The sequence below is a fragment of the Xiphophorus couchianus genome, chromosome 13 (assembly GCF_001444195.1).
Source record: "Xiphophorus couchianus chromosome 13, X_couchianus-1.0, whole genome shotgun sequence".
Classification (NCBI taxonomy): Eukaryota; Metazoa; Chordata; class Actinopteri; order Cyprinodontiformes; family Poeciliidae; genus Xiphophorus; species Xiphophorus couchianus.
In genome coordinates, this window is record NC_040240.1 from 1140284 (window position 1) to 1154801 (window position 14518).

Sequence of the window (14518 nt, forward strand, 5' to 3'; positions counted from 1 at the left end):
ACGTTTCAGCGAACTTAGTCTTATTTCAGCTCTACTAAGATATTTGCACTAGAAACTAGATTAAAAAAACAAAACAAACTTTCTTACATTTGCTTTGTGTTTTTGCAGTCTTCTCCTGGGCTGACTTTTCCCGTTTTCCCAGAGTTCATGTAAACAACAGGGAGGAGAAGCTGCTGATTGTTCAACGTACATCTTCTGAGTGGGGGTTGCCATAGTGATGTTTAGTGCAACGCTTTAAAATGACTCCCAACAACTTTGTGTTACAACTGCTGCTATTTACAAAAGAATATGTACAGCTAAGGCCACAATTATTCATCCCCCTGGTACACTTGGATTTAAAGGAGGCTTTTAATTTGAGCAAGATGTTTCTGCTGAACGTCAACGTTTTCGAGCAGCCAGATCCGAACAGACTGAGAGTCTCAAGGATAAACCATCAAAATAACAGAACTAAAAGAGTTTTCAGTTTTAACATGACATTTTAATATGTGAATAAAAACAATTCCGTTTTGTTTCAACATCTCAAAATAAATGTTCCCTTTGCTCTGTCCTGGTTTCAGAGCTGCCCCGTCTCATTCCCTGAAACAAGCATCTTTGTTGAGTGAGAGCAGTTTTAAATCTAAATCTGCCGGGGGTGTGAATAATTTAAGATTTAACGGTACATTTCGAAACAAACATCAGACGTTCTGACTAACACTTGAGATAGATTTGTTATGAAGTAAAAGAAAAAAAAAAGCCACATATGGATGAGAAGAAAACCAAACAGTTCCTGGTTTTGGGGGAAAATTGGACTTGTTTATCTGCACATCTTATGTAAATACTGTAAGTTTATTAGTTTAGAGAATAATCCTCATAGTGTAAAAACTGAACCTGTAGAGGTATACTGTGGCAGGTGAAGTCTGCAAAAATGTGGCCCATTCACTTTTATGCTGTTTTTTTCTGAAAAATAATTTATTTCAGAACCAGAAAAATAAAAGCAACATAAGCCGAACTGCAGACAGCAACAGAGTCAGAGGACAAAACCAAGCAAACGAACCTTTTTCATCTTTTCTGAACATAAAGTGGAGGCGTGTAGTAGCTGCACCGAAGACCAACAGAAGAGTAGAAGAAATAAAATGTGCTGACAACATATATATATATATATATATACATACATACATGCATATATATATATATATATATATATATATAGATATATATATATATATATATATATATATACATACATACATGCATATATATATATCTATCTATATATATATATATATATATATATATATATATATATATATATACATACATACATACATACATACATACATACATACATACATATATATATATATATATATATAGCAGCTTCACCTTGGCTCTTTGAACACAGCGAGATGAAGACCTTGACATTTTCCTACAGGAGTTGGGGGTTTGCACCGTTGTCCCCCTGTGTTGTTCTGAAACTCTGACATTCATAGAGAAGCGCCAGTCGGCTCCTATCAGCTGGGTTTGAAGGGAGGCACTGCAGTTTTCAGCTGTCCATCACTCCCTGACAGTCTTTTCTGAGGAGGTTCCGCTCAGTCCTGGGTCTGTTGGGCCGGTCTGTCCCCGTCTGAAGCCTCAATGCCCAGCAGGGCCTGCACCGCCTCCAGGGGAACCCCCTCTGGGGTCTGGATGTGCATGGTGGTTCCGTCCGGTCCGTTGACGATAACGATCCCGTCCGACCCCGGCTCGGCCAGCTGCACCGTCAGCCCCTCCGTCTGGATGTAGATCTCCTGGCCCGCCTGCAGCTCTTTGGGCTGGGAGGAGGAGTCACAGGGCTGGGGCTGAGCGGAGGCCTCTGGGTGGGCAGGGCTGGGGGCGGGGCCAGGGTTGGGGCTAGGCTCCGCCCTCTTTCTGTCTGTGGTGGTGGTGGCACTAGGACTGAGAGCAGAGTCTGGTTGGGTCATATGGACCGTGGCGTCGGCCCTGTTTACGTCCTGGACCGTGAAGTCGGCCCCGTTTACGTCTTGGACCGTGGCGTCGGCCCCGTTTACTTCCTGGACCGCGGCGTCAGCCCCGTTTACTTCCTGGACCGTGGCGTCGGCCATGTTTGCGTCCTGGACAGCGGCGTTGGCCATGTTTGCGTCCTGGACAGCGGCGTCGGCCACGTTTGGGTCCTGAACCGTGGCGTCAGCCATGTGTACGTCCTGTTCCTGGTCCGGTGGCCCCTGCTCCTGTGTGGGGCCAGCAGGAGGTGCAGCCAGGCTGGGTGTTGGGTCAGGAGAGGCGATGGTGGAGGAGCTGCAGGTCACAACAAACACATTCAGACCATCTGCTCCAGAAATCAGGATCAGCTGACAAACACCAATGAATGTTATTACTCTGCTGCGCTACCATGGCAACTAGGTTTATTTTATTGTTAAGAAACATATAAAAGCACCACCATCTGACTACGCTGTTCTCCATCACACAGTAAGGGACTCATCTCTGTTCTGGAGCTGAGAATCAGTGTTACACGTAGGTAGGCCTGTTGCAATAATCAGTGAATCAATGAATTGCATTATCATGCGCATTGGATCAATGAGCGCAATGATTTCCCTTTTCATTATTTATCATTTGTCTCTTTTCTCTCTTTCTACCTCCTTGTTTAGGCTGCTACCCCCACAACCCAACCCCAAATAAGCGGAAGAAGATGGATGGATAGATAAATAAATGCACACACATACATACACTCACATGCTTGGTACACATAGCATAATAGAATACAAACAGTAATGTTAGCTGGCTTGATTAGCTAGCTAGTTTCAAGAAACGTGCTCTTTCACACCCCCTCCCCATGCCCACAGACAAACACTCACACACACATAATTGATGTTGACATTGTCCATTATTGACATTTCATCATTGCTGTTGTAAAATTGCTGTTGCTGTCATTTTGTTTTAAAAATGTTCTACAAATTGTTCTAAAAACCATTTTGAAAAATGAAAATATTTCAAACATGAAATAATTCTTGTGTGAAATAAAACACAGTAGAAAGTGTCATACAAAACATTATTTTGAATCAAAATGACAAAAGTAGCATAAAAACACATTGATTGTAACACGGGTCCAAAAAGACCCAATCACAGAAGGTCAGTCACTCTACGCATCAGAGGGTTAAGCGTTAATGTTATGACTGCGGTCTGAACAGCCCACACACCCAGCGAGGTGGGCTCAGCTCACCTGGAGGTAGGTTCAGCAGAGGCGCTCAGCACTTTGGCTCCACCTGAAATCTCCAATGGAGACACAGACACGGAGCACGACTTGACAAGAGAGGCTGCCTGGGTGGCCGAGGCCACTGGAGCAGCAGCTGGGAAACAAAGTGACAGACATGACAGTCAACATGACCTCACATACTGACCCAAACAGCTACAATACTTAAATGCTGAATAGTCTATGTCTTATGGCAGTTTATCAAATTCAGATACAGCGCTTCTTGTGGGACAGAGCGGCTGAAACGCTGCTGAGGAACTTTTAATAGGATTTGTAGAAGCTGAGGTATCAACAAGTTGTATCAAAACAGGGAAGGAAACATGCTAACATCATGCTAGATGTTTTTATGCTAAAAAAAAAAAAAACAGCATAGAAACACTGTCAACAACTGGTAACACATGGTAAAGTTGTCCACTCTGTACTCACACTGATATTCATCCCTAATATGCTACTCAGGGTTTCCCTCAGTGTATCATAAGCCTGGCGGGCCTCCAGGTTTTACTTGCACCCCACCAGGCTAAACATTGTTTCTTAATTTATTCTAGGTTTTTTTTATACACCATTAACAGAGAGAGCAAAAATAGCTTAAAGATTCTCTTTGGTGAAATGGTTGGAAGCACAATGGCCACACAGCATGGTTACAGCATGGTCACAGCATGGTCACAGCATGGTCACAGCATGGTCACAGCATGGTCACAGTATGGTCACAGCATGGTCACAGCATGGTCACAGCATGGTCACAGCATGGTCACAGCATGGTCACAGCATGGTCACAGTATGGTCACAGCATGGTCACAGCATGGTCACAGCATGGTCACAGTATGGTCACAGTATGGTCACAGTATGGTCACAGCATGGTCACAGCATGGTCACAGTATGGTCACAGTATGGTCACAGCATGGTCACAGTATGGTCACAGTATGGTCACGGCATGGTTACGGTATGGTCACGGTATGGTCACAGTATGGTCACAGCATGGTCACAGCATGGTCACAGCATGGTCACAGTATGGTCACAGCATGGTCACAGCATGGTCACAGCATGGTCACAGTATGGTCACAGTATGGTCACAGCATGGTCACAGCATGGTCACAGTATGGTCACAGTATGGTCACAGCATGGTCACAGTATGGTCACAGTATGGTCACAGCATGGTTACGGTATGGTCACGGTATGGTCACAGTATGGTCACAGTATGGTCACAGCATGGTCACAGAGAGACTGAGGCTAGGTGTATTTTTTTTATACACCAAACCTCCATAACCACTTCCTGTCTCTACCGGTACGCATGCTAACAACTTTAGCAAATAATGTAAAAAGTTAATAATGTCCTCCATTAACACATAATTACCAAGTGATATTTTCAAATTTCCTGTCAACTTTTAAAAAAATGTAACTAAACAACATGGTGGGCTGTTAGATGACTGTCCTTTCACCCTTGCTACTGGGCTTAGAGAGTTTTCTAGGGGAAACCCTGACATACATGTTATAATATTCTCAGCAACAGCATAAATGGCTAATTCAAGCTGTTCATACAACTACCTGTTTTTGGCGCTTCTGTGCCGTTCTGGTGATCTGCAATACTGTTTTCCATCTTAAATCTTTTAGATGGTGGCAACATCTTGGAGTTCTGAAAAAAAGAATTGATTAATTTAAACTAAAACTACTGTTATTTTTCTGACACGGAGCAGAGTTAGCTGTAGTATTTTAAAGCAGGCTTGAAAAAACCTGTAAGTTTGACCTTTATTTTCTTCAGCACACACACACACACCCACACACACACACAGTTTTACTCAGATAATTTCTGGATGCATGCTTACCCCCATGTACCGGACGTTCTTATTGTTCCCACTAGAGACAGGCGATGCGCCAGGAAGCACTTTCATCTTGTTCACCTCGTCCAGGATCCCTAGAGACCTAGCCACCTGAAACAGGAGTCCAGGACGGGACAGAGAACCTGTCGCATCACCTGCTGCTCAATGGTTCCAGTCTTCAGGTGCATAGAGAGGCAACATATGGTCTCACCTCAATGTTCCTGACCTCCACAGGCATGGCTCCACCCTGAGGACTTACGATGTAGTCCTGTGCAGTCTGCCTGACTTGAGCATGCAGAGATTCAAACTCATGGTAAATGTCTGGGAAGCAGCTACAAGCCGACCCCTTGGAGTCCAGCTGAAAGAGACAGAGGGCGAACGTTAGAAATCATTTTTAAAGAACCTTCGAGGTGACCTGGCCTGCAAACCCTCTACTATCTTCAAATATTAATGCAGTCAACTACAAGTCACAAAGAGGAGCAGTGGTCCTTGCTAGGTTTGTGAGATAACAGAAATATGTAAGAAATGTATTATAGTCCTTTCACATCCCCAGTAGCTCCTTCTGAGTTTGGTTTTCTTTGAGGTTTCTTCTCATTAAATAAATGTTCCTTTTCAATGTATGTTGCAAAGCATACAGTCATAAAAAAATAGCAAAAGATATATGTATTAAATACAGTATGTGTCTGGAAAAAAGTAAACTCAGAGAGACACCAAGAATGAACATTGTTTTACTCATTAAACAAATAATATTGACGTAAATGTGAGATTCAGGACAGACGAGAACCACTGAAGCACAGAGCACAACTTCCTTCTTCACCAAATGGGAATGAGATGGAGTGGAGTCAGATTGCAGTGATTTCAGGATTTCTCTTTTGTCTTTGTCAAAAGACCATGAGCTATTTCTCCTGCTAGCAATAGAACCTCATGTTTGTTTTGGTTCTTTTACCCAGAATGCCCTTCGCTGTTGTACGTGTGAATGATTTTAGCCATCATTAAGCTAAAATATTCCTCAAAACAAATAGCAGTTTATTAAATTCAGGAAGGAATATTACATTCTTTTCTTTAGTGTGTGTCTTGTCCCTTTATATAACTTTAATGTCTGAGCGACTTGATGATGAATATTCACATGTCAGAATTGTATCAGTGAACAATTTTACAATGAACTTTGGGTGAAGTTTTCCAGACAAAAACAATGTCTCAGTATTAAAAAAAAAAGACTATAAATAATTACTTATATTGCACTCATTCCTTGATAAAAAGTTAATTAAAAACTAAAATAGACATAAAAATAGACACGGTCAAATTGACCACTTAGCAGCAGTCAGCATAGTGATGGCTGATGGGTTAAAACTAATACTAACAACATGCAAACAAAAACAAACAGGCCATTATTTCTAACAGAAATGTGTGTACATGTGTTTTTTTCACCTTCGCCAGCAGCAGCTCCCACAGACTTAACATTTTGGTCAAACGAGGAAGAACAGCATCCATCAGCTCTTCATCTTCACACTGCTCCACCAGCTGGAAGCAACACAGAGCGGTCACAGAAACAGGAGTTACACAGCGGGTACTTGTGGAGACAGGTCAGACCCGTCCTGGAATGGGGCAGCGCTCCGTCCTCTGACCTCCTGCAGCCGCTGCTGTCTCCTCTCTGCCTGCTGCCGCACCGTTACTGGAATGACCCCGAGCTTTGGGGGTCGCCCGCGACGACCAGGTCTGCCCACGAGACCAATGCTCACCTGAGAGAATCAACCAATCAGGTTAACGAAGAGCTACCAGGTTCTAAGAAGATGCACCGATCGGATGTCAATATTTGTATCGGTGCTGATATTGGAAAACATTCTAGACGGGGTATAGGTGACAATGTGTCCAATCTATAAAGGCAGATCTATTCAGTCTAGTTCTTTGCTTTGTGATCAGAATGACATCATGCTTTATTATTTATTTTACATTATATTTAGAATTCCTAATTGCTCTTTCTGAACCCTTTGAAAGGTGTTACAGCTCTTTTTTTTTTTACACGTTTGACCAAAATAGTCAACCTGTTGTTTTAGTCAGTTTCAATTTCATTATTTATTTTACATTGACTGTTCTACTCCTAACAGCACAAATAAAAGTTGTGTTCATATGTTTGACCAAGCTTGTGAAGCTAATGGTGTATTTCAGTGAGCTGTACTGGTGCAGAGTTAGCAGATTCATTTGTAATTCGGTATATTTATGTCTGTGTTTAGAAAATAAACTTTCTAAGTGAATTCAGCTGTTGTTCTGTATCGGATCGGTATCGGGCGATAGTAAACCTCAGATATCGGTATCTGAGGTTTAAAAAAAGTGAATCGGTGTCTCCTTAGTTTATAACAGAGATGTTTATGGAACAGGCTCCAGTTTCTGACCCAAACACATCAAAATACCAGTGCAGCTGCATGGACATAAGTCCTGTTCAGAATTTATGGAAGATTCTTTTAAGCAGAGTCTATGCCTGGAGACCAACTAACTGAAAGAAACTCCACCAGTTTTTAAAACAACTGGTGGAGTTGCTGCCTTCAGCAGGTGCCAGAAACCTGCTGAAGCCTGGACGTGTAATTAAAGAAAATTCACAATAAATTCAAACTTATGTACCTAGTTTTTATGTTTTTTGTTAATTCATTGAAGCTGCTATTGTGTCTTAATTCCACCCTGGGAAAAAACAGAAACTGAACTAATAAAAAGCCAAAAACATTCATGCTGATGATGAGTGCTGTCCTGACTAGTCATGTCACAAGAACACATTTTACTGAACGATAAAGTCTCCCAGAAGTTATTGCAATAAACAATAACGTTATTTTAAGATCATTTTCAAGTCATGGCTTAATAATGTGAGAAAACATTCTGAAAGATCAATAACCTTTAAATTATAATCAACATTTAACACTGGAACTGGATGACATTTCAAATATACAGCATAAAGAGAAAACTCTGCGGTAGAATGAACCTCGGCTTAAAGCAAACTGACCTTAGGAGGAGGTCCAAGTGATCGGCCTCGCCCCCTGCCTCTTCCTCTTCCTCTGCCCCTCCCTCGCCCTCTTCCTCTCCCTCGCCCTCTGGGGCGACCCGGGCCCCGGTAATGGAGGCCGGTGAGTCCTTCAGCTGCCAGGCCGTTGTCTCCCTGAAGACAAACAGAGTGAGGCTTTAGAGGCAGAGCACAGCAAAACTGATACATTCTGTAGATTCTTCATTTAACTAGTTAAGCTTATTTTATGCGATATTATAAAAGTCTAAAGAAATAAATAATCCAATTCCTATTTTAAATTTATTAAAAAAAGTAATTACATTTTACTGCCTAAAACGCAATAACGTCGGGTTACTTTTAGTTGTGCACCAACGGCAGTTTTCTGGCTGATCGCCGATTACCCATCTTTTGAAATTCTGACCTGCTGATTCCAATTTGGGATGATGCCAAATTTTTGATCTGAAATGTTGCTCAATATAACAAGAAAGTCGCTGCGTTGGAAACAGTGGTTGACTACTGTTGACTGTAAAGGTGCAGACATGACCTGGTGGGCCAGTCAGTTGGTTAAGCCTTTCTCCTGGGAGAGCAGAGGACAGTGGCTGATATTTAGACCTTTACTGAGGTAGATAAGATTGGCTTAACATTTAAAAATCAGCTAATTAACGATCTCCCAAAAATGAAGAAAATCGGCACTGATAAGTCAATGCACCCCTAGTTACTTCATTAGAGTAGCAAAGGATGCGTCTGATAGTAAAAAAAATACTTCTTACATCAACATGGGAAGAGCTCAGCTTTTTCTGCTGGACGTAAGATGAATCCAGCGCAGAGCTGATGGGTGATTATTGTTTGGGTTGACCAATTAACAGCAAAAGATGCTTAATAGGAGATTTTTTTCAGACAAAGTTTGTTTTTTTATCTTAAATGTAAAACGTATACATAATCTGTTGATTATTTTTTGTATTAATAATTTAGAACATATTTACTGACAAAGAATTTTTTTTAATCTTAAATGCAAAATGTTTATATTTTTTTGTATTTTTGGCTTAGCTTTTTTGTTCTAACTGTGTTGCTACTTCAGTAAATGGCCTTTGATGAGTCTGTATACTCAATAAATCGATCACTAAATTAGGTGATGATTATTTCTACAATTGATTAATCATTGGTATTTTGTATTTTGATGAATCGTTTCAACCCCTCCAATTATTTGCTGAGCGGTCTGAAGTCAAAACCTAAACTCAGAGCTGAAATCACGTAGATCTCAGCTCTGACAGGTAAAACGGTGTCTCACACTGTTTGTTGTCATGGCAGCAGGTTTCTCCTCCTCTTCCTCCTCTTGCTTTTCTTCCTCTTCTTCCTCCTCCTCGTCCTCCTCCTCCTCAGTGACGGCCTCCTCTACCTTCTGGTCTGCTCTGCTCTGGCCGGGTTCTGGTGCGCTGCTGGCTGTGACCCCGGTGAGGTCGGGCTCTCCGTGGGTGGGATTCAGCTTGTAGTGCCGGTTCAGGCCACCGGGGCCGATGTAGGCCTTATCGCAGGTCTGGCAGCGGTGGCAGCGCGACTTGAGGCTGTAGCTGAGAGACGAGGGGCTGCTGGAGCCTGGCCTGTCCCGCTTGGCGTTCTCCTCCTCCTCCACGCTCATGTCGGAGTAGTCGTCCGAGTCGGACTGGTGGCTCTCCGCCAGGTCCTCCGTCTTGATGAACTTGTAGTCTTTAGCTTTGTACTTGGGTGGCCTAGACACCCGACCCGATCGGGTTTGGACCTTCAGGGCTTTCCTCTCTCTTTTCTTTGCTTTCTTCTTCTCCTCTTTTTCTCTGTCCCTTTCCTTGACAACAGAGGCTGAGGTTGCCGTGGGAAGCCTGGAGGCGACGGCGGCGGGTTGCCGTGGAGCCGCGGGGATGACCGGGGTCGCTTTAACTGGGACTTTCCCAGCAGCAGCAGCGGCGGCGGTCGGTTCCGTCCCGTTGTGCTGAGTCTTAATCAGAGGAATGCTGATGGTTTTAGTGACGGGAACAGCAGGGGGCTTGCTGCTGGGAGGGGGATGGTCTTTAACCGGGGTGGCCGCTGCCACTCTGATGGTAGGCAGGGCAGCTTTCTGTCCCAGACTGGAGGAAGCAGTTGCTATGGTTGCCGGACCAGTCACCTTGTGGACCAAGGGGAGCAGAGAGCCCACCACAGGAGTGGCGTTCTGCAGCACCAACTGGATCTGGGGTTCTCCTGGGTTCTGCTGCAGCAGGATCTGCTGACCCTGCTGACCCACCACAGGCTGCAGGTGGATGATCTGCGCGTTGCCCAGGCCGGCGCTGGCAGACAGCTTCACCTGCGGGTGGCTGATAGCCACGGTCTTCTGCTGCAGACTCACACAAGAATTCAGGTCCTGTTTGGGAGGAACTTGGATCTGGATTCTCGTTGGTTCTGCCTGGAAAGACAAAAAAACAAGTTCTAATTCAGATCTTATTTCAAAAATTGTAAAACTCTCCAGATAATGGGGCAAAGGTGTGAGGATAAAAACCCAACTGAACAACTGCAGCATGTCTCCTTTAGTCATTTACTCACAGTGTGGACAGCCATCAAATCCCAAAATATAACATTATTATGGAGGAGTGTTGTCTCAACGGTCACTGAAAAATAAAAAGTTAATGTATAACAAAAACTCAAAATGGTCAGAGAGTTTAACTGATATATTTTCAATTGATCTTGTTCACAAAAATGTGAACAGGGTTAGATCACTGGGAAAAAAATGATTTAATCTCTGAACTTTATGAAGGCAAGAAAAAAAAGTCAGAATTTTGAGAAAAAAAATAATACTGTGATTACTGTCAAAATTTTATTTAAAAACAACTTTTGAGCACCAGCAAATTGGGCAAGAAAAAGTTAAGTAAACAAACCCTGAATTGTGAGAAAATCCAATTTTGGAGAAAAGTGAGAATTTAAAAGAAAATGTCAGCATTTCTAAGAAAAAATAATCTATTTTTTTCAGTGGCACTGAACCTGTTCTGTAAAAATGTTATATTTTGGCGCCCATCCACATTTTGCGTTAGTGGGCTACGATAAGGACAAACGGAGACGTGTTGTAGTGGCTTTTGATGCAAACCCCTCTGTGGAGAATGTTACAGTTTTTGTTCATATTCAGAGACAGACGGAGACAGATGCGTTTTCAGAAATTCACATTAGTACAAACATGTTATTAATAACACATTTCATCTTTCAGCATTTTATAAGAACACTAAAAAGTGTTTTGTCATCAAAATCAGAAACACTGTATGCTCTCTGCACAAGATCAGTGCATATCTATAGCATAGAGCGATCAGTTCTATTACAGATATTTGTAATACAGTAGATTTATAGAATGTTTGTTGTTGTTGTTTCTACATTCTGTATGTTCTGTACTTTGCTTTTGGGTTCCACTTCAGTCCCTGTTGTGTAGGAAAACATTCGATGATATTAGTGAATGGTGCAATAACAATATGATTTGCAATAAATGACCAACTCAGTAAACAGACCACAGACAACAGCAACATTGGATGGAAAAGTTGCTCTTTCTGCACTGAAACAACCTAATTGTAGTTTCTTGATAACTTTACTGCTCAGGCAACCCTCGCTGACGGAAAGGTGAAGAGAAAAGAAGACAAATGAACTGTCGGGTTAAACAATCCCGAGCCATTCAGTCAGCATTCAGGACAACTTACAGGACTTTGATGCATAACCTGGGATAATCTTGTGATACCTCTATTGTGTTGATAAACAAACTATTTCCTCTATCAAACAACCTGCAGTATATCTTTTTTCTTTTCTGTCATTGTCCTTGAAAAAAAATTCTACATTGTATAAAATCAGAATGAGCTTAGACTGAACAGAAATCAGTACCAGGCATGAAATCCAGATCAGTGCATCTCTACTGACTTCTATGCGATTCCTGGTTCAGATTACTGGTCAGGCTGCAGAATCTTAACCTAGATGAATGAACCCTCCATATCTAACTCACCTGGATTAAAGTGTTGGACTGCAGAGCGACCTGTTGAGCCACACTTTTCAGCTGAGTGGAAGCATTATTCTGAGGGCTGATCTTCAGGTTCTGTGGGGAAAGTTGGAGCTGCTTCTGCTGACCCTTCACATGCTGCAGATTCTCCTGAGGCACCTGGACCTGGTTCTGGGACTTGGTGACCTGATTAATGACCTGCTGCAGCTGACTCGGATCCAGAGCCGTCTTTTGGACCGGGGCAGGTTTGACCAACTGGCTGTGCTGGAGCAGCTGGATGGCCTCGGTGTCGGAGACCTGCACGATCTGCTGCTTGGTGAGCTGCTGCAGCACCGCTTGCTGCTCCTCCACCGTCAGCCCGGAGCCCTCCACCAGGCTGCCGTCCGGCTGCACGTAGATGATGGTGGTGTTGGCCAGGTCGGTAAACTCTGCGCCCACCACCATGCGCTGCTCCACCTGGCAGGTTTCCACTCCACTCGGGGGCTGACCGCCATCCGCACAGGACCCGTGCTCTGCACCCTCTGCAGGCTGATCGCACTGGGCGACGAGGAAAGTCGATCCTTTCTCCTCGGGCTGAAAGATCTGGACGGCAGGCGGGACTGATAAAGGCTCCACGGGCTGCGGGTCTGGCTGAACGGCGGGCTCAGACTCTGTCCCCGGTGGCTCCGCCACTGTTATTGTTCCAATAGCTCCACTGTCACCCTCGTTGTCCGCCATTTTAGCTTTGGGGGTTAACAGTTAGCTTTGACTAGGGGCCTTGATGCTGTTTACCGTATCTCCAGAAGATATCACTAAATAAAAAGTTATTTATAAAACCAGCGTGCGCTGGTAAATAAAACTCTCCGCGGGAATGAATGGCGACATTTAGGGCAGCGGTGAAATCGCTGGAAGGCAAGTATTAGCGGGAGGAGTTTTGAACTAGCCTAGCTTAACCCTCCGCGGCAGCGGTAGCGAATATAACCCGGACCGGAGCTGCTACCCACGGACCGGATTCACAAGGTTTTGTCTTAATTATGGCATGAAAAATAATTATTCATGCTATAATGATATGAATCATATAATTATGATTGTGACGATTATTACAATAAAAAATAACAATAGTAATAACAACAACAACAATTATTATTATTATTATTATTATTATTATTACTACATAAATCAGGACAAAAAATCCTTATTGGCAAGTTGAAATTCAGATATTGCTCCTGAAGTGTCTGCGCCTGACAGAACCCTGAGATTTTTACACTTGAAAATAAGTAAATATAAGTTATCTTTTCTAAATATTAAAATAAGAATGATTAAATGGTACAGAAACAAAGCCACATTAATTAAACAGTAAGAAGAAGAAAACCTGAATCTGGTGGTGGCTACCCATTTATTTCATTTGTTCTAACTCTGATTAAAAGCATGTTTGAACTATCAAACAGTTTGAGAGTTTTTCCATTTAAATTATTCCCAGTATTATTTTCCAGGGTCCAGTCGTGCTCCAGCTTTTAGTTTGCTTTATAGATGGTCTCATATTTTCCTTAACTTCCCTCTAACATGGTTGAGGGAAGTTATGGTTGCTTCCCTGGTGGTGAGCTAACCAGGTGTGACTGGAGTAAATCATCACCAAACCATGACACTTCCACCTCCATGCTTCACAGCTTATGTAAGTTTTTTTTTTTTTTACAGGATCCTGTAATTGGTTTATCCAACGTGTGTCTTCTGTTCTGGAGTCCAAATAATTCTGTGTTAGACGTCTAAAAAAAGCATTATTCCAGAAATCTGGGGTCTTTGTCTGAGTTCTCTCTGCCACATCTCAGTCTGACCTTCATGTTCCACTAAGAGAACATGAACGGTCTCCGTTTCCTCCTTGAACGCCTCCGATGGAAGTTAAACTTGCACAGTCTCTTTCTGATTGAAGTATTAGTAGCCATAATTGTCTGCCGTATGATCCATGGTGACAGTTTAGGGGTTTTGAAGTCTTCTTCTTGCATCTTGCAGCCTGCTTTCAGGATGAACATATTTTTGGATGGACAGAAATGCTGGCTGTTGTTTTGAATTTCCTCCACTTCTACACTATTTTCACATGCCTTGTTTTTCAGGAAATTACCCTAAATCTGATCAGTGCTGTCACTCTGATTCTGAACAGAAGTTTATTATTATTATTATTTATTGCTTAGGTAACATAGAGAAAAAAGTTACAAAGTCAAATTAAGATTAAAACACAGTACCAATAACTTTCACAAGAAAGTTTTTATATTCATTTATCTATTCATTCTGTTCTTAATTTTTTTTTGTAGTTGAAGAATGAAGAAGGCAGAATGAAGATAAATATGGCTGAGATGTTTGAGATGTTGGTGCAGGAGACAGTGGTGAGGAGCGACAGACAGGTTCAGTGTGGAACTGTGGGTAAAGAGTTTAAATGGAAGGATGAATCCAGTTTCCTGGTTTTCCGATTAGCCGTTCCGAACGACGTCATTCATTTTCTAAATTCTATGACAATGACGGAAAAAATAGCAATAAATAAATAAAAA

The 14518-nt window shown here is 42.5% G+C and overlaps 1 protein-coding gene across 1 annotated transcript; it reads right to left on the bottom strand.

The window, feature by feature from the left end:
• Positions 1-1283: 1283 nt before the first annotated feature.
• Positions 1284-13001, bottom strand: znf839 (zinc finger protein 839). The gene is made up of 10 exons (XM_028036900.1): positions 12006-13001; positions 9315-10439; positions 8030-8182; positions 6666-6779; positions 6469-6561; positions 5252-5398; positions 5047-5151; positions 4769-4856; positions 3197-3323; positions 1284-2274 (listed from the first exon to the last, which is right to left on the bottom strand). Exons 1-10 carry the CDS (start codon positions 12714-12716, stop codon positions 1569-1571), a joined length of 3369 nt encoding a protein of 1122 aa, XP_027892701.1. The 5' UTR covers positions 12717-13001; the 3' UTR covers positions 1284-1568.
• Between the last annotated feature and the right edge of the window lie 1517 nt (positions 13002-14518).